Below are 19,852 nucleotides of genomic sequence, written 5' to 3'. Positions count from 1 at the left end.
GATTTGTTTCCCTGCTCCTACACATGAAGCCAGCTGCGTGACCGGAGCTAGTCAGTTTTCAGAACACTCTCAGCCCACCTGCCCCCACTGCCACCTGTCTGTTGTGGGGAGAGGAACGGAAAGAAGTTTGTAAGCCACCTTGAGTCTCCTTACAGGAGAGAAAGGTGGGTATACATCCAAACTGCTCCTCTCCTCCTCCTCCTCCTCCTCCTCCTGCTTAGGGCCAAAAAGGTTTGACTCATGTTGGCTGCCCAACCTGAGCTGTAATCAAAACCTTAGAGTGGGGTCTAACGTTCAAAAACATGTTAGTTGTCTTATGTGGTTCTGAGCAATATGGGGGGGAAGGAAAACGTCACCCCACAGATCAGTGATGATCCAGTGCTTGCAGTGGGGAGCAGCAGTGGCATAGGAGGTTAAGAGCTCGTGTATCTAATCTGGAGGAACCGGGTTTGATTCCCCGCTCTGCCGCTTGAGCTGTGGAGGCTTATCTGGGGAATTCAGATTAGCCTGTGCACTCCCACACACGCCAGCTGGGTGACCTTGGGCCAGTCACAGCTTCTCGGAGCTCTCTCAGCCCCACCTGCCTCACAGGGTGTTTGTTGTGAGGGGGGAAGGGCAAGGAGATTGTAAGGCCCTTTGAGTCTCCTGCAGGAGAGAAAGGTGGGATATAAATCCAAACTCCTCCTCCTCTTCTTCCTCTTCTTCCTCTTCTTCCTCTTCTTCTACCTTTACTTTTTTTTATAAACTGTCACCTTTGACGAACAGTGGTGGTGTGCCGAAAGCTTGGATCAGAGGCGTAGCTCCAAGGGGACAGTGGAGGGGGCGGGGGGGGGGATGATGCACCAGGCGCACGCCCCTGCGAGGGCCTGGCGGGGGCGTATCGTGGCGGGGGCGGAGGACGCATCAGTGCACCAGGCGCTTTTCCCCCTCGCTCCATCCCTTGCTCGGATTGTTGCTCAGTCCTGATTCGCTTCATGCTCATGACACAAAATGGAGGGGGGGATTCTTCTCCCGCACTTCTCCAAATGTGGAAACCCAGGGGTTCTTTACACTTGTCAGTCAGTCAGTTTTATTACGGCCATTAGGCCAGCAAAAAAGAGTAGAGAAGAACAAGAAAAAGGAAGAACAATAAACAAAAGAAAAATCGAATTTGTACAGAAATCCATGGTATAAGTCTATACACAAAAAATATCATCAGCTTGTAGCATTATTACGGTCACCTTCATGTGGTCTGGCTCTTGGTCCTAACATGATTCTTCGCTTATTATGTGCCAGCATACAAAATTTAGCTACCTGCTGAGATATAAAAGAAACTCGGTCTTCCAGTAAAATTCTCACAAGAACTGAATCGGAATTAACTCTAGTTAAATTTCTGTACTGAATAAACAATGGATGAATTAAAGCCTCCCTTTCCCCTTTATGGAGTTCACAATGCAATAGAATATGTAATACAGAGTCCACTTCCCCTGAGTTACAAACACATAATCTCCTATGTTGTGGGATTTTTTGAAATCGGCCCATTAGATTGGCTGATGGAAAAGCGTCAAAACAGGCCCTGGAAAAGGCCCTTTACATGTGTCGTAATAGTTGCGTGGTGTTTTTTTTTTACTTCAAAGGAAATTACCAACTTGGCAAGGCTGGATAACTTAAAAGATCTGTGCCTGAACGACCCCCAGTATGAGCCCAGCCCGGTTTGTCACCTGTGCAATTACGCGACGCACGTCCTGTATCACATCCCTCAGCTCCAGAGGCTCGACACTTACGATGTTTCTTCAAAACAGATCAAGGAGTTAGCCGAGGTGGGTTCAGAACTTTATTTTTTTAAAAAGTTAAATGACGGTGATTTCTTGATTTGGGTATGTGTCAATTGATCGATCGACTGCTTGGTTTAATTCTATGTGTAAATAAAACAATGGTTGTGTATGTGATAGGATCCTCGTCAAAGATTGTACCAGCTACCCATATGTTTTGTAAGGGTGCTGATTTTTTTTTCACCTGCTGCATGATTATGAAGTCTTCCCCTCTTCCTCCCTCCCCTTCCCCCCCAGGGTGGGTGGGCCTTGACCAGATGACAAGCCCCTCCCCTTCCCGCCAGTGTGGGTGAGCCTCAACCAGATGATGGGTATCTCCCCCTCTCCCCCTCCCCTTTCCCCCAGGGTGGGTGGGCCATGACCAGATGATGATGATGATGATGATTTATTAGACTTAATAATAATAATAATAATAATAATAATAATAATAATAATAATAAGAAGAAGAAGAAGAAGAAGAAGAAGAAGAAGAAGAAGAAGAAGAAGAAGAGGAGGAGGAGGAGGAGTTTGGATTTATATCCTCCCTTTCTCTCCTGCAGGAGACTCAAAGGGGCTGACAATCTCCTTGCCCTTCCCCCCTCACAACAAACACCCTGTGAGGTAGGTGGGGCTGAGAGACCTCTGAGAAGCTGTGACTAGCCCAAGGTCACCCAGCTGGCGTGTGTGGGAGTGCACAGGCTAATCTGAATTCCCCAGATAAGCCTCCACAGCTCAGGCGGCAGAGCTGGGAATCAAACCCGGTTCCTCCAGATTAGATACACGAGCTCTTAACCTCCTACGCCACTGCTGCTCCGAAGGGCTCTGGCCGGTGTACAATGAGACATAAAACAGATACAGTATAAGGTCTCATAAATACAATATAGGGATAAAACATTAAAATTCATTAAAATACATTATAGCAGCAATTCCAAAAATTACAGATAAAAATACATGCCCAGATGCATGCACAGATGGCGCCCAACCCAAAGGCCAGGAGGGCCAGCATTGCCCAAAATTGGATGGAATCAGCAATCAGGCAATGCTGAAGATGGCAAAACTGTCGTGGGGGCTGCAGAGGGGGCAGGCAGTCTGCGGCTGGCATCCCCAAAGGCCCGGTGGAATAACTCGGTCTTACAGGCCTTACAGGCCCTGCGGAACCCTCGCCAAGGTCCCGCAGGGCCCGGACAGCAGCATGATGGGCCCCCTTTCCCTCTCCCCCTCCCGTCCTTTCCCCTCAAGGTGGGTTTTCCATTGCAGCGTTCGTCGTTGCCTCCTGCCACTCTGAGTAACATGGGAGAATCCTCGGCGACATAGGAATTGCTGGAAACTCTATGGTTACCATAGTTTCCAGCAGTTCCTAGAGCTACCGTACACCACTTCTGGGTTTTCACAGACAATGCAGGCAGCAGCACCAAGGATGCTGTGGCCTGCCGTGTCACCACAAACCTCCCATGTCCTGGCAGCCCTGTTTGCCATCTAGTTATCCATGAAAGAATCTAAATCCAGTGCAATGGAAAGATTATGGCGGTGAAATGGAGTGGGGGGAGGACACCCCATCCTTTTTGACACTGATTAATTTTTCTTCCTCTCGTGACTTATTTTAATGGTGCCAGCCTGTTTTTGAATGCTCAAACTTTAGCAATTATGTTTTATTAGTTGTAAGCTCTCTTGAGAAGATTTCTGGACAGGTGGCATATACATTTTCTAAATAAATAAGTAATGGAAGACAAGATTAGAATCAAAGCTAAACTGGGGAAGGGGGAGGGAATGATATACAAGTGCAACAATATTTCTTACAGGAGCCCTGTGGTACAGAGTGGTAAGCTGCTGTCTTGCAGTCAGAAGCGTACCAGAGGTAAATGGCGCCCAGAGAGAAATTGTCTCCAGGACGCTCCCCCAGGCTCTGCCCCCTAGGCTCTGCCCCCCAGCTCCACCCCTGATGCCCCCAGGCTCCACCCCCACTGCCCTCGACCCCGCCCATGTCACCATGGACATGGGCAAGACCTAGGGTGCCCGCCCTCCCCGGAGACCTTTTATAAGCACTGAGGCCGGGGGTGGGGCTTGGGGAGCAGGAAGGGGTGGGACTTCCTGCTCCCCAAGCCCCACCCCTGGCCTCAGTGCTTATAAAAGAAAGTCTCCGAGGCCGGGACTGCAGTCCCTTCTGGCCTGCCCGGAGGGGAGGTCAGAAGAGACTGCAGGCTGCCGGCTGGGAGCCCAGCCGGCAGGGGGGAAGGAAGGGATGGGGGAGTCCAGGGTGACGTTGAGGGCGCTTGGAGGCAGCAGGAAGGACGGGGTCAAGGCACGTGAAAACGACGAGACAGCAGGACTTCCTGGTCAGGTGGGGGGCCAATTTTGCACCCCCCATGTGACCAGAAGAGTGGCACCCAGGGACAAGTGGTACCCCTTGTCCCCAGGCAGATACGCCACTGCCTGCAGTCAGAGCTCTGCTGCCATCCGAGTCTGATCCCAAGAGAAGTCGGTTTCAGGTAGCCGGCTCAAGGCTGACTCAGCCTTCCATCTTTCTGAGTGCCCAGCTTGCAGAGGGTAAAGGGCAGGCAACTGGGAAAGATAAGGGCAAATCACCCTGTAAACAAAGTCTGCCTAGTAAACCTTGTGATGTGATGTCACCCCGTGGGTCAGTAATGACCTGGTTTTTGCACAGAGGACCACCTTTACCTTTGATATTTCTTAATTGTCAAAAAACCTTAACCTTTTGCTGTCTCCACGGGGTGAACAATATTATCCTTCCTTTTGTTTTCTTCGTCCCGGAAGTCCACCGTGATGAAAAAGGTGATGTACTACAACATGCGCGTCAAGAGCGCTCAGAGACAGCTGGAGGAGGGGCTCGAAAAGCTCAGAGAAAGGAAATTCAAGCTGCAGAAGCTGCCTGAAGAGCGGATCAAGCTTTTCCACTGCCACATCAAACATGTAAGCCATTAATTAACTAACTAACTAACTAACTAACTAACTAACTAACTAACTAACTAACTAACTAACTAACTAACTAACTAACTAACTAACTAATTAATTAAATCATTTGAATTTTACAGTTTATAGTAATTTTCTTCTTCATACATTTTCAAACAATACTTTCCCCCTTTTCTCCCTCCCCCCATTACTTCTTCTTCATAGTTGTGTCACACAAACAGCAGTAAGTTCATTCTCTGTAGCCTCTTCTCCCATATTTCTTCATTGACTCGAGCTTCTTCCATCCAGTCCACGTACATTATCCATATCTTCAAAATTTCATTCTGATTATCTTGCCACGTCTTATTTTTGGTTAGCATATCGAAAATATCAAGTGTCACTTGTTCCCAGACATATTCTAACCATTTACATGTAAGCCATTTAGGGTCCTCTAAACCACCATTTTAATTTGTATTTTTTTAACTCCAAACTAGCGTGGTATAGTGGTAAAGAGCAGAGGACTTTCATCTGGGGAACTGGGTTTGATCCCCCACTCCTCCACATTAGTGGAAATCTTATCTGGAGTACTGGCTTTTGTTTCCCCACTCCAATACATGATGCCTGCTGGGTGACCTTGGGCTAGTCACAGTTCTCTCAGAACTCTCTCAGCCCCACTTGAGCTCACAAGGTGTCTGCTGTGGGGAGAGGAAAGGAAGGAGTTTGTAAGCTGCCTTGAATCTCCTTTCAAGAGAGAAAGATGGGGTATAAATCCAAACTCCTCTCCTTCTCTTCGTTTTTATTTATATGTATTTGTACCCTGGGCTAAGAAATGGCAAATGCAGTTCAATGTAGCAAAATGCAAAGTGATGCACATAGGGGCAAAAAATCCAAACTTCACATACAAGCTACAGGGGTCAGTGCTATCAGTTACAGACCAGGAAAGGGATTTGGGCGTCTTAGTTGATAGTTCCATGGGAATGTCAACTCAGTGAATGGCAGCTGTGAAAAAGGCAAACTCTATGCTGGGGATCATTAGAAAAGGAATTGATAATAAAACTGCAAAGATTGTCATGCCCTGATATAAAGCAGTGGTGCGACCGCACTTGGAGTACTGTGTCCAGTTCTGGTCGCCGCATCTCAAAAAGGATATTGAGGAGATAGAAAAAGAGAAGGGCAACAAGGATGATTGAGGGACTGGAGCACCTTCCCTATGAGGAGAGGCTGCGGATTTGGGACTCTTGGTTTGGAGAGGAGACGTCTGAGGGGGGGGGATATGATTGGGGGAGTCTATAAGAGTATGCATGGGGTAGAAAATGTGACAGGGAGAGAGGGTGCTCTCTCTTTCTCACAATACTAGAACCAGGGGCATGCAGAAATGCTGGGAAGAATTAGGAACTAATAAAAGGAAACTACTTCTTGCATGACATTAATGTGATTGAAGGGTGTTTTGGAATATGCCACAGGAGGTGGTGGTACTAACCTGGATAGCTTTAAAAGGAGCTTGGACAGATTTATGGAGAGGGTCGATTTATGGCTACCAATCTTGATCCTCTTTGATCTCAGATTTACCGTGCCTTAGCAGACCAGGTGCTCAGGAGCAGCAGCAGCAGCGAAAAAAAACAGCAGCAGAGGCCATTGTTTTTCACATCCACCATTGTAAGGCTCCCCAAAGGCACCTGGTGGGCCACTGCAGTGGCAGAGTGCTGGACTAGATGGACTCTGGTCACAGTCCAGCAGGCTAGTTCTTAGTGCTATGTTCTTAAGGAGGCCACTGGGTTATTCTTAGGATGGGCCTCACGTAGGTATGAAGCAGCTTTATACGTTGGTACCGGAAGCCGCTCATGTATCAACTGCTTTTCCCCCTCCCTTTCTCAAAATGTAGGCGATGGAGTCACCAGAAATCAGAGTTAAGTCAAAGAAAAGCGAAACTTCACAAAGACGTTAATTAACTTTTGCCATTTGCTGTCACAAGATGCAGCTACAGGCTATAAAAAGGGAATTAGGGAAACTCGGGGCGGATGGGTCCAAGTGGCTTGGGCCAGGATAGTTAAATGGAACCTCCTTGTTCAGAGACAGTATATCTCTGAATACCAGTGACATTAAGAGATAAACAGGAGAAGGTATATTGCTCTCAACAGGGCAGCATAAGAACATAAGAACATAAGAATGACCAATGGATCAGACCAGAGTCCATCTGGTCAGCTCTCTGCTACTCGCAGTGGCCCACCAGGTGCCTTTGGGAGTTCACATGTAGGATGTAGAAAGCTGGCCTTCTGTGGCTGCTGCTCGAGCACCTGGACTGTTAAGGCATTTGCAATCTCAGATCAAGAGGGATCAAGATTGGTAGCCATAAATGAACTTCTCCTCCCACCATTCTGTCCAGAAGCCCCTTTTAAAGCTATCCAGGTTGGTGGCCATCCCTGCCTCCTGTGGCAATATTCCAAACACTGTCCTGCGTTTAGCATTGAAAGTGTTTCCTTTTGTAGTTCTAATTCTTCCCAGCATTCAATGAATACCCTAGTTCCCAATGACAATGAAGGAAAATTTCTCTCTGTCATTTCACACCCCAATATGACTATGAGCACAATCATATCCCCCCTCGGGCGATCTCCTCTCCAAATAAGTCCCAACGCTACGACCTCATGGGGAAAGTGCTGCAATCCCTCAATCATCCTAAATCCCTTCTCTGCACTTTTTCTGTCTCTTCGTGTCCTTTTTTTTGAATATTGAACTGGGCTACAATTACTCCAAATCTTGATGCTATATAGTTTATTAAATTCCTTTCCTAATTATCCCCGGCATGAGAGTGCCTTTCCCCAGCACTGCCAGCAGTAATTGACATTCCATCATTTATCAATGGACAGCAAATCCTGATACCTGTGACTATTAGCAGTGGCGACAGGAGGTGCAAGAGATCGTGTATCTAATCTGTAGGAACCGGTTTTGATTCCCAGGTTTTGATTTCAGACTCTCCCTCTAGCTCAGGTGTCTTCAAACTATGGCCCTCCAGATGTTCACAGACTACAATTCCCACGAGCCCTACCACTTGGCCATGCTGGCAGGGGCTGATGGGAATTGTGATTAGAACATCTGGAGGTATAGACTGAACCTAACTACCACTGACATTTCAGATTGGCCTGTGCACTCCCACAGAAGCCAGCTGGGTGACGGAGCTGAGTCACAGCTTCTCGAGCTCTCTCAGCCCACCTACCTCACAGAGGTGTTTGTAGGGGAAGGGCAAGGAGATTGTAAGCCCCTTTGAGTCTCCTGCAGGAGAAAAAGGGGGGATATAAATCCAAACTCCTCCTCTTCCTCCTCCTCCTCTTCCTCCTCCTTCTTCTCCTCTTCCTCCTTCTTCTTCAACCCTGCTTGCCAGTTCCCCAGTCTGGGAGCAGGACACTGGGTTATATCCCAGGTCTGTTCCAACAGGGCTCTTCTTACCGTCTTAACAGTTCCATACACTTCTCTTTGATTGACCGGAACTGGCTCCTGATGCCTTGGTGGTTTCATTCAACAGCTGGAACGTGATTTGGCGGACCTGCAGGCCTCTGGAAAGCAGCAGACAAGCATGTCCAAGAGCTTTGACGGGGAAAAGTCAAACTGCGCCGGGGAAAACTCCGACAATGCCGCCGAGGAAATCAATTTGGAGCGGCAGTTCCTACACAAATTGGACTGCGTCAGAACAAGAATAGCCTTCTGGAACAAAAAGCTGGAGGAGTACGTACGTTCTGTGAGACGCCCAAGGGGGTGCTGCTGTCAGCAAACAGGGCTGGAACTTGGCCAGACGTTTCACCAGGGCTGAGAGAGAGGGAGAGAGAGAGGGGGGGGGGCTCCTTCCGCACATGCAGAATAAGGCACTTTCAATCCACTTCCACAATGACACCGTGGATTTTACCTTCCCTCTAGTAAAATCCAAGCTGCAAAAGTGCACGAGTGGATTGAAAGTGCACATTGGCTCACATGTCAAAAGACCAGAGAGAGTCTATGTGGTACCTGTCAATTTGTGCCTCTTTTATGGCCTCGTCAATTCATGTCTTTTTCATGGCCCTTCAAATGTTCTCGACCAAATGGGCCTGGATATAGCAATTTTTCTCTGTTTTATGCAGACTTCAGGACATCCGCTCTGGCAAATTTATGGCCTGTTTCAGACTCTCCCTCTAGCTCAGGCGTCTTCAAACTATGGCCCTCCAGATGTTCACAGACTCCTTGAATTCCCCGCAGGCCCTACCGCCCAGCCCATTGCTGGCGGGGGCTGATGGAGTGCGAGGTCCATGGTATCTGGAGACTACTCAACTGCCACTGGCATTTTAGAATTGGCTATGCCAATCCCTTTTTGTCCCAGAGAATTGTGCAGAAACCCCTTGAACTGTCCAACGGTATCAAATGATTATTTACCAGAGCCTGATGAAATTCATTTCCATCTGAATTACTAAAAAGAAGGTTTCGGGGACTTTCCTTACCACCAAAGGCTCAGCCCCTGTGATGGAAAGGAACCAGAGGTGATCGAACATATTCTGCTCTCGTGTGAATGTCACACAAGGGAGAGGCCAGTGAGAATCTGGGCCTTACTGAAGACAATGACCTACCAGCCTCCAGGCCATTTAGTCAAGGTTCTTCTTACCTTTGGCACTCCAGATGTTATGGACTACAATTCCCATCAGCCCCTGCCAGCATGGCCAATTGGCCATGCTGGCAGGGCTTAATATATGATCCAACATCTAGATATAAGGGCTCCACTCTCAAGTTCTAGAAGATAAAGGAAGCACTAACTTCCGCATAGCGTGTGATTGGTGTTTGGAAGATGCTACCACAGGAGGTGGTGATGGCCACTAACCTGGATAGCTTTAAAAGGGGCTTGAGACAGATTTATGGAGGAGAATTCGATCTCTGGCTACAATCTTGATCCTCTTTGATCTTTGGTGCAAAATGCCTTAACAGACCAGGTGCCGAGAACAGCAGGGCAGAGAAAGGCCGTTGCTTTCACATCCTGCATTGTTGAGCTCCCAAAGGCACCTGTTGGGCCCACTGGCGAGTAGGAGAGCTGGACTAGATGGACTCTGGTCTGATCCAGCTGGCTTGTTCTTATGTTCTTATGTTCTAAGGCTAGGATTGCCTTGTCAGTTGCAAAATTTATCTCAGCAATTGGTAGGATCTAGGCATCTAGCTATGGGTTCATGACTAATTACCCCCTCACCCGGCTAGAACTGAAAGAATCACACCAGACACAGCTTTCCCTGCAGGGCCCTTAGAGAAACATACAGGGCAAGAGAAGTGTGTTGGGACAACATTCCTTGCCCTGACACTTTTCCCATCTTGGCACGCACAAACCGTGCGTGGGTTGTTCTTTCCCCGACCCATTTCTTGTCCCACCATGTCCCAAAGCACCAAAATCAGCCCATGTGGAGCTGAATATTTTTCTTTTTTTCTTTTTTACTGTAACTGCTATTTTTACTCTCGGCTTTTTTCGTCTTATACATCTTAAATTTGGTGTTTTGCCTTACCTTTCTTTGGGTACATTTTAATTAGCCCTGCAGTTTTGTACATTTAGGCAAACCAGGTCAGTAGACAGCAGCAGAAGTTTTCTTTGTTGGTCCTGTGAGATGGCTGGAGGAAGGTGACAACTTCTTTTTTGTGCACCTGGGCCTGCCACGGAATGGGCACTTCACTCCCGTTGAACCTCTAGGGCCGTGGTGGCGAACCTTTGGCACTCCAGATGTTATAGACTACAATTCCCATCAGCCCACTGGCTAAGAGCCCAGGTGCCGTGCTGGCGGGGCTGATTAACAGTCCATATCTGGAGTGGAATTACGCTCCTGCCACCTCTAGGGAGCTCCCTGACCAATGATGAATTAGTAGTAGTTAACAGCAGGTGGATTCTAATCTAGAGACTGGGTTTGATTCCGCTCTCCGCCTTGAGTGGCAGGCTTTATCCTGGTGAACCAGATGTGTTTCCGCCTCCTACATTTCCTGCTGGGTGACCTTGGGCTAGTCCTGCAGTTCTCTGAGAATTCTCTCCAGCCACCACAGGGGTCTGGAAATTTGTGGGAGGGGAGGGAAGAACTTGTAAGCCACCATGAGCCTCCTTACAGGTGAGAAAGGTGGGGTATAAATCCAAACTTTTTTTTTCTAGCTGCAAGGAGCTATTTTGCAGGCTTGTAGAGTGAGATTTTTCCTCAGCTCTCAGCTCCTTGGATACTTAAATTTGGCAGGTGGATTAGAAAGGGCTTGATATAGGTCTACTGAGAAATCTAGGATCAGCAAATCTGTGTGAACCGTGGGCTTCAGAGTAACCTCCCTCTTTTAGATTTCTTTTTCTTTCTTCCAAAGATCCTTTGTATTTATTATTCAATGCTATGTTTGTCTATGACCGATTACCCACTGGAGGCTGTTGGCCACCCATGCCACACTTTGGTTGAAAAGTCGCGCCAGAAGTGCTCTTTCGCCTTCCTGGCGCACTTCTTCTTGCCCGCTTGTAGGCCCGAGAGCATGTGTGGGAAAGGGGCTCGCGACAAGGACAAAATCGCACTTACAAGCGCCCCTCCCCTCTCTGGGAGATTAAGCCCACAAAGAGGAAGCGAAATGTAGGGACAAGAGTTCTTACCTGATGCGGCTTCTGGTCCCAGCTGCACACCCCAGCCAGTAGGTAATTGGCATTGTTTTTTGGAACATGGAGAACTAGCCTGCTGGATCAGACCAGAGTCCATCTAGTCCAGCTTGCTCTGCTACTCGCAGTGGCCCACCAGGTGCCTTTGGAGACTCACCCGCACAGGATGTAAAGCAGTGGCCTTAAGAATATGGGGAAGAGCCTGCTGGATCAGACCAGAGTCCATCAGTCCAGCACTCTGCTACTCGCAGTGGCCCACCAGGTGCCTTTGGGAGCTCACCTGCAGGATGTGAAAGCAATGGCCTGCTGCTGCTGCTGCTGCTCCCTAGCACTGTGGTCTGCTGAGGCATTTGCAATCTGAGATCAAGGGATCCAAAGATTGGTAGCCATAGATGCGACTTCTCCTCCATAAATCTGTCAAACCCATGCAAAGCTATCAGGTTGTATGTCACCACCTCCTGTGGCATTTCCAAACACCAATCTCACCACGTTCTGCGTGAAGAAGTGTTTCCTTTCATTAGTCCTAATTCTTCTCCTAAGCATTTTTCAATGCCTGAACACAGTATTTGAAGAGAAAAATTCTCTCTGTCAACATTTCTACCCACAATGCGCCAATTTTTGCCAGACTTCATTCGCCCTCCCCTCAGGCGTCTCCTCATCCCAAACTAAAGGTCCCCAAGCTGGCTTCCAGTCTCTCCTCATAGGAAGGTGCTCCAATCTTTCCAATCATCCTCATTGCCCTTTCTCTGCACTTTTTTCTATCTCTTGATTATCCTTTTTTTTTTTTGAGGATCGCGGTGGGAACACAGTTATTTTTTATTCTTCTTCTAATCTTTCTTGCTTTCCTGTAAATTTTGTTGGTAAAATTTAAAAAAAAAGTTCTGAAAAAAATTCCTTGTGTACTTGCATGGTGCTGGCTGGTACGTTCTGCGGAAAACATATCTCCATCAAATCTGTCCAGCAATATATGCTCCTCTTCATCAGTTGCTGGATTAGATGGCTCTGTGCTCATTTGATAACTCTATTAAAGCAGCCGAGACAAAATACAAACGTACACTCACTGTGCAGTGTTACAGAAAGTTCCCACGATTTCCATCCCACCGCTGCCACCATGTGCGGACCTGCTCACTTGCTCACCCTCTTCTCATGCGCTCCCAACGCTCCAGGAAACTCAAACAGGGGACACAGCAGTTCAGTTGCTGAGGGCGAGCTGTAAGTCTCTCCTCCTCTAGTCCTCTTCATCAAAGGGGTTTATAACAGGGACTTTTGCAAACACAATCATACCGTCCAGACACTGTAGTCCAGACGAAGTTCACAGATTTATTAGCAAAATTCCCAAGGTTAAATCTTTGGCTCTCCAAGTAACAAATCTTAAAAGATTTAACTAATACAAAAATTACACTCCCAGCCAGAAAGGCTTAGAGAGGAACAAAAAACCAAGCACCGGCTCCCGGTTAAAACACAGTCTCCCTCCGCCTTTCTCCAGCTGCCTTAAAGTCTCAATTACCCACTCAAAGGCGTAGCACTTTCCAGCCTAAACTGCTTGATATACATTTTTTTCGAGTGGCGATTAGACCAAGGCAAGATTACGGAACGGTTCATCAGGTAGAGATCCCAGCCTGCACACGGGGCTTTTTCACCCTTTTTCTGTAACTCCTAGGAAGGACATATGGAGCCAGAGAATAGGGGTGAAAAGGCACCCCATGTCCATTTTCCACTGGCGAAATGACATTTACATATTTATTTCATTTCATTTATTTCATTCATTTGTAGCCCAACCGTCTCCACAATGGAGACTCTTAAGCAGCTTATATCATTCTCCTTTCCTCCCTTTTGTCTCCACAACAGCCCTGTGAGGTTGTAGGCTGAGAAAGTGGGACGGGCCCAAAGTTATTCAGCAAGCTTCGGTGGCATGAGTAGGGGTTCGAACTGGGATCTCCCAGACGCTAGTCCAGCTCTCTTAACCACAACATTCTACTAGCTCTCATTGGGACAAAAATGGGAATCCCCCCCCTCCCCCCAGCTTGCAGTGCTGAACAAGAAGAGAAGAAGAAGAGTTTGGATTTCTATCCCCCCTTTCTCTCCTGCAGGAGACTCAAAGGGGCTGACAATCTCCTTGCCCTTCCCCCCTCACAACAAACACCCTGGGAGGTGGGTGGGGCTGAGGGCTCCAGCTGTGACCCCAGCTAGGTCCTTGGTGTGGCTTAGAGTGTACAGGCTAATCTGAATTCCCCAGAGAAGCCTCCACAGCTCAGGCGGCAGAGCTGGGAATCAAACCCGGTTCCTCCAGATTAGATGCACGAGCTCTTAACCTCCTACGCCACTGCTGCTCCTATGAGCATTACTTGAACAAATGAGCATTACTTGGACTCTGATCTGGAGAACCGGGTTTGATTCCCCACTCCTCCACATGAAGCCTGCTCGGTGACTCTCTGAACCCTCACAGTTCTGGGTGACCTTGGGCTGAGTCCCACAGTTCGGAGCTCCTCTCAACCACCTAGGAAGTCATTCAGTCAATAGAGAACAGAGGAGTTCCCTCCTAAGCAACTGAGGAGTCCTCCCCTTTCAGGAAGAGAAGGAGAATTATCAAAGTCCAAACTCTGCTCTCTTCTTCAAAATACAAAACCTTTGCTAATATTATTAGTATGCTATTATTTATTTGAATTTTAGGCCACCGTCTCCCGGCAAGACGGGTTCAGGGTGGCTCTCATCATTCAATATGCAATCTATTTGTTAATTGGTTGTGGTGGGTTTTCCGGGCTGTGTGGCTGTGGTCTGGTAGATCATGAAAGCCGACCATATTTGTTAATTGTTTCAGTGCAACCTGAGTGCTGTTTCCTCTCAGGTGAGGTGGAGCTGCATCCAGGTGCCGTGTCTGAGGCCAGAAGCGGGGCTCCTTAGACATGGGGAAGAGCATCTTGGGTGGTACTGGGACTCAGGGGCTCAACACCAGGAATTCCAGCTCTAATTCACTGATCCTTGATCTTCAAGGAATGACCCAGGGTGAAGCAATCAGCCAACATAGTATAGTGGTTAAGAGCAGGTGGATTCTAATCTGGAGAACCAGGTTTGATCCCCCACTCCTCCAACTGAACTGCTGGAATAACGGTTCTGCCAGAGTTTTTGCCCCGGACAATGGACTCCAGGAATAAACTGGAGAAAGGGGGGGGGGGGGATATATATCCAATTCTTCTTCTTCTTCTTCGCCCATAGTGACTCTCGTCGCTCTTTCCAAACCCTCTCAGCCCCAATCTGTCTCACGTGACATCTGTCACGGGGAGGGAAAGGGTGATTGCAGGCCGCTTTGAGCCTCCTTAAAGGCAGAGAAAAAAAGCAGGGTGTGAAAACCAACTCCTCTTCCAAATCCTTTCTGTTGGCTCTTTGGCAGAGTCGAAGCCGTTTATCAGCTGGAAGTCAAAAAGCAGAAGAAAGCCAGCAAGCTGGCTGTGCAGTTTTTGCTGACCGAATTGGAAACGGTGGGAAACACGCGCTTCGAAGAAGGCTCCCCCAGTGATTCTTGGTAAAGCCGTTAGAGAGCTTTCAATAGGCACCGGGTCGGTTTTTTTCCTTACTCGATTCTGTGCATCTGTTTTGTGAGCTTTGGAGGCTGGATATTTTACACGGAGGATGCTGCTGTATAGCTACGGCCTGACTTGGGCCCTGTTAGCCTTGGGAAAGGGCCGCTGAGGCGGAGCTGCACCCAGGTGCCGTGTCTGAGGCCAGAAGCGGGGCTCCTTAGACATGGGGAAGAGCATCTTGGGTGGTACTGGGACTCAGGGGCTCAACACCAGGAATTCCAGCTCTAATTCACTGATCCTTGATCTTCAAGGAATGACCCAGGGTGAAGCAATCAGCCAACATAGTATAGTGGTTAAGAGCAGGTGGATTCTAATCTGGAGAACCAGGTTTGATCCCCCACTCCTCCACCTGAGTGGCGGAGGCTTATCTGGTGAACCAGATGTGTTTCTGCACTCCTATATTCCTGCTGCGTGACCTTGGGCTACTCACAGTTCTCTGAGAACTTTCTCAGCTCCACCTGCCTCACAAGGTGTCTGTTGTGGAGAGAGGAAGGGAAGGAGTTTGAAACTACCTGGAATCTCCTTACAGGAGAGAAAGGTGGGATATAAATCCAAACTCTTCTTCTTCTTTATTAGCTGAATATCAGTCTGAGATGAGCGCAACGTTGGCAGAGCAGAGACTTCAGCCTGGGGCTTTCTGGATCCCAATCCAGCGCTTTAACCATTATACATTACTGCTGTCACATTCCAGGACATTATAGCTGCGCATATTTACTTTTTATTTTATTTTATTAAATTTCCAGACTTCCCCTCCCCTTTCGGGCTTGGGGCGGTTTCCAGTATTAAATATCCAGCACAATAATTGTTGCATCTAACGATTAGTTTAAAACTATTAAAACTATATATCCGTTGGGGTGCTGTGTGGTTTCCGGGCTGTATGGCCGTGTTCTAGCAGCATTCTCTCCTGATGTTTTGCCTGCATCTGTGGCTGGCATCGTCAGAGGATCTGATAGTAGGAATGGAAAGCAAGTGAAGTATATATACTGTGAGGTCAAAAGGTGAGGCCCTCTGAATAGAGTAGCCTGGTATGTGAGTCACAAAGAAGTCTGTAGCCTGGGAGTAACAATGAAGATAGCAATTACTCCCAGGCTACAGACTTCTTTGTCACTCACATACCAGGCTACTCTATTCAGAGGGCCTCACCTTTTGACCTTATGCACAGGAGTTCTACCGTGCTTTGAGCATTTAGTCCCTGCGGGGCCGAGATTCTTGTACTGATGCCATTAGAGTTGTATCACCATAGATCCTGAGTGCCCCACAGTTTGTGAGGGCAGGGAAGACTGCAAGGTTTTCCTCTCGCTGCAGGGTTCCCTTCCTTCTGGGGGTCCTGCAGTCAAAAGGCAAGATGAAGGTTGCCTATTTTGTTTCTTTAAAGACCTTTAAAGGTAATATTGATATTGCTTATATTGATACTGTTGAGGCTGCTGAAAGGAGGATGTGGCAGCTGTGGATCTCTGAGAGAGCAGGGTGGGGGTGCGGGGAGACCATCCCCCACTCAGGGATCCATAGCCGGCTTTTCCCTGAAAATGCAAACGCAACAAAAAGCAGCCTCAACAATATCGGTACAAGCAATATCGATATTACTTTCAAAGAGTCATATCTTGCCTTTTGAGTGGGGGCGTGCAGCTGCAAGTGTGATTGTGGCTGCGTGCCAGATGGGTCAGGGTCCTCCTCATGTTTAAACGCGAGGAGACCCCGCTGCAAAGGGACCGTGGGGCTAGGAGCACCGCAGAAAGCACTCCGTGCATAATAAGTCTATGAAAAGAACGAGCAACTCCTGAAAGTCAGTTGCAGCGTGTGATTCTTTTCCCCCCCTTCTTAAAAGACCCACAGATCCAAAAACCCGCTCACCCGCTGTCCTCCGTTTCTCACGGCTCGCAGGTTCAACTCCTGTTACGACTTGATCCTCTCCCGGTTTTGCACCTGGGACTTCAAACCGTATGGCATTACGGCCGTGAAAGTCAACCGCGTCATCAGGGTACATAACCGGATATTGAGGCAGAAATTCGAGGAGAAGTTCCAGAGCTTCTTAGAGGAAGAAGAGTTGAACGATTCCACGTGAGTGAGTGACTCTCGGTTCCGATCCCGGGCATCTCTAGTTAAAAAAAGGTCCAGGCGCCAGGTGTTGTGAAAGACCGCAGCCTGAGAGCACAGAGAGCCGAGCTGCCAGTCTGTGTAAATATGATGGACTGATGTTCTGATGCGCTACAAGGCAACTTCCTGTATGTTATTTTATCGATCGATCACTTCAGCCCTTGGCCCCAAGTGGCTGTTAAGGGCGGGGCTGTGGCTCAGTGGCAGAGCCTCTGCTTTGTAAGCAGAAGGTCACGGGTTCAATCCCTGGAATCCCCTGGTAGTAGAAGATAAAATATGTTTATATTATACAACAGAGGCATAGCAAAGGGGAAAAGCGCCCAGTGCACTGGTCCGTCCTTCGCCCCTGTCTTGCCCCGGAATGCCCCCGTCATGCCACCACCATGCCCCCGGAATCCCTCGCCACACCCCCCCCACAGGGGTGCGCTCCCGGTGCGTTGCGCACCCCCCTGTCCCCTTGGAGCTACGCCTCTGTTATACAATACTATACATATACTTTTTGCATTTCTTGAGTTTCTAAACTTCCTGTGCATTAGGTCTCGGATCTGAAGCCAACAAACAGACTCTGAATTCTTGATCAGTAGCTTTTATTGAAAGGCTGCAAGTACTTCGCTTGAGAACGCCTGTTCTGTTCGATCTGGCTTTCCTGGGCTCCTTTATCCTCGTCCAATTCCCCCCTCCTGCTTTCCCAGAGAAAGTGTGAAAAGATTTCTTTAGAGGCTCAGGTGTCTTCAAGGCAGTGACAGGGATAGTTGCAGCTACCTACCTCACCTCCCACAAACCCCCTTGGACCAACAGGCAGAGAGGCTCCTCAGGGTAATTTGCCTAGATATCTATAATCAGCGTTAAAGCTGTAAACATCAGAAGGGAAAGGAAGGAAAGAGAGAAAGGCCCTCTACATATCAACCAAGATATACATCAATCAGGTTACATGAGAGTTGCAATCAAGTTAAATATGCCAGCCTTCGCTCCTAACACTGTGTTGTCTGTGGGTTTCTGCAAAATGCCCCCCCCCCCCCTCAAATTCCCATCTAATTTCTTGTGCCGACCCTCAATATATCAAAAACACAACGTGGAAAGTCGCAATGCGGAAGGGATAACTGTATAAAGGAAGCCACGAACCACAATTTGCAAGTCATGGGAATGTTAGGACATTTTGGAGGAGACTGATCCGTGGGGTCGCCGTGAGTCAGAAGCAACGCAACTTGATGGCACTTAACACACAGCTGAGGGAAGAAGAAGGAGGAGGAGGAGGAAGAGGAGGAGTTTGGATTTATATCCGACTTTTCTCTCTTGCAAGGAGACTCAAGGTGGCCTACAAACTCCTTTCCCTTCCTCTTCCCACAAAAGACACCTTGTGAGGTAGGTAGGGCTGAGAGAGTTTAGCAAGAACTGTGACTAGCCCAAGGTAACCCAGCAGGAATGTAGGAGTGCGGAAACGCATCTGGTTCACCAGATAAGTCTCTGTCATTCAGGTGGAGGAGTGGGGAATCAAGCCTGGTTCTCCAGATTAGAATCCACCTGCTCTCAACCACTATACCACGCTGGCTCCAGAGCAGCCCTTGGGGGGTGGGGGTGGCTAGCATGTCTTCTTTTGGCCGCTATTGGGAACCAAATGCCAATCTGCCGGGACGATTCTTGTCTCCCCCTCCTTATGCTCATGCGTAAAGGGAGTTCTCTTGTGTTTCTTTTTCTCTTTCAGAAATAATAGGAAGAAGCTCGAATATCTCTTCTATGTATTGAACCCGGAAGCGCCACTTAAAAAGAAAGAGTTGATCCAAATCCTGGAGGAAGGTTTTCAGGAAACCCAGAAGGTGAGTGGATGTTTCAGGGAGCCACCATCTGTCTCTCTCACCTGTGACGGCTTCTGGGCCCTCTGCTTTACATGACCTCTTAGAGTAGAGGTATCAAACATGCAGCCTAGGGGTTGGATCTCGCCTTTTGGGAGGGCTTACCAGAAACAGCTGAGGCAACACCTCCCCCCTGGCAGCAGACTCCCCAGACCAGACACCCCTCTATCCCCTGCTCCTGATCTGATCTGGGTCGTTTCCGCATGGCAAAATTATACCTGTGTACCACCGGGTTTTTTTTAAAATCTGTGTCTATTTTATCACGGTTTCTCCCTCTGCATGGCCGCCCGCTTCTTTCCAGGAGCTGAGTTAGGACCAGGAAGTTATACTCCAGTTTGTTCCGCACGACCTGGGTCGTTTGTATTTACACCGCAAGGGCATCCCCGCACGCGCAAACCTCGTGATTGGTCGAGAGCAGCAAGGCGGGAAAAATAAACCGGTTCTGCTCCCGTGGTGTTTGCACAGCAGTGGGGTCACAGCAGTGGGGTCACGCACATCCAGCCTCTCCCGTGGCGCGGCAACCCAGGCAGTGGCTCCCCATGTGTGGGGGGCCATTCTCCAGCTGAGTTGGCTATGGCAGTGGCTGCATGCTGGTTCCTGTCACCACCCCCAGGGAGGGCAGGAGCCAGCCTGCTGCCATGGCGCCCACCCGAGCCACCCACAAGCCCACCCCAGACCTCCCTGCTGGCATCCCTCCTTAGGACCTTTGTTGCTATGCAGCGGAGAGGCAGGACGTCTACAAATACAGAGAAGCGTGCCTGATTAAAGTGTTTCCCTGCCAGCCATTCGCTCGTGAGCAGATGCAACGCGCTGCCATCATTAGTATTATTAATATTGTTTTACTGGGTTTTAGAATGCTGCTTATTCTGAGTTATGTATTTTAACTATTTATCACTTATTTTTTGTGCACATTTTTTAAGTTGCGGTTTTGCTGCGCACCGCCCAGAGCCCTTCGGGGGTGGGCGGTTTATCAAATTTAAATAAGAAGAAGAAGAAGAAGAAGAAGAAGAGGAAGAGGAAGGAGGAGGA

General features: G+C 48.5%; 2 protein-coding genes across 2 annotated transcripts in view; one reads left to right on the top strand and one right to left on the bottom strand.

The window, feature by feature from the left end:
* LOC125426406 (leucine-rich repeat-containing protein 9-like) overlaps nt 1–904 on the bottom strand; it is a 23,743-nt gene extending 22,839 nt beyond the window's left edge. Inside the window, exons 1-2 of the mRNA XM_048484662.1 lie at nt 844–904; nt 79–98 (exon numbers count right to left, since the gene is read on the bottom strand). Of these exons, the coding sequence (XP_048340619.1) occupies nt 79–98; nt 844–904 (81 nt within the window). The remainder of the gene's footprint in view (nt 1–78; nt 99–843) is intronic.
* An 86-nt stretch (nt 905–990) lies between these two features.
* The window catches only part of LRRC9 (leucine rich repeat containing 9), an 87,291-nt gene continuing 68,429 nt past the window's right edge, over nt 991–19,852 (top strand). The window contains exons 1-7 of the mRNA XM_048484661.1: nt 991–1,054; nt 1,588–1,799; nt 4,563–4,718; nt 8,215–8,414; nt 14,690–14,821; nt 16,761–16,937; nt 18,676–18,787. Coding sequence (XP_048340618.1) covers nt 991–1,054; nt 1,588–1,799; nt 4,563–4,718; nt 8,215–8,414; nt 14,690–14,821; nt 16,761–16,937; nt 18,676–18,787 — 1,053 coding nt within the window. The remainder of the gene's footprint in view (nt 1,055–1,587; nt 1,800–4,562; nt 4,719–8,214; nt 8,415–14,689; nt 14,822–16,760; nt 16,938–18,675; nt 18,788–19,852) is intronic.

Source organism: Sphaerodactylus townsendi, linkage group LG02 (genome assembly GCF_021028975.2).
Source record: "Sphaerodactylus townsendi isolate TG3544 linkage group LG02, MPM_Stown_v2.3, whole genome shotgun sequence".
Classification (NCBI taxonomy): Eukaryota; Metazoa; Chordata; class Lepidosauria; order Squamata; family Sphaerodactylidae; genus Sphaerodactylus; species Sphaerodactylus townsendi.
The sequence above is the reverse complement of the archived record's forward strand: the minus strand, read 5'-3'. Positions and strand labels throughout refer to the sequence as shown.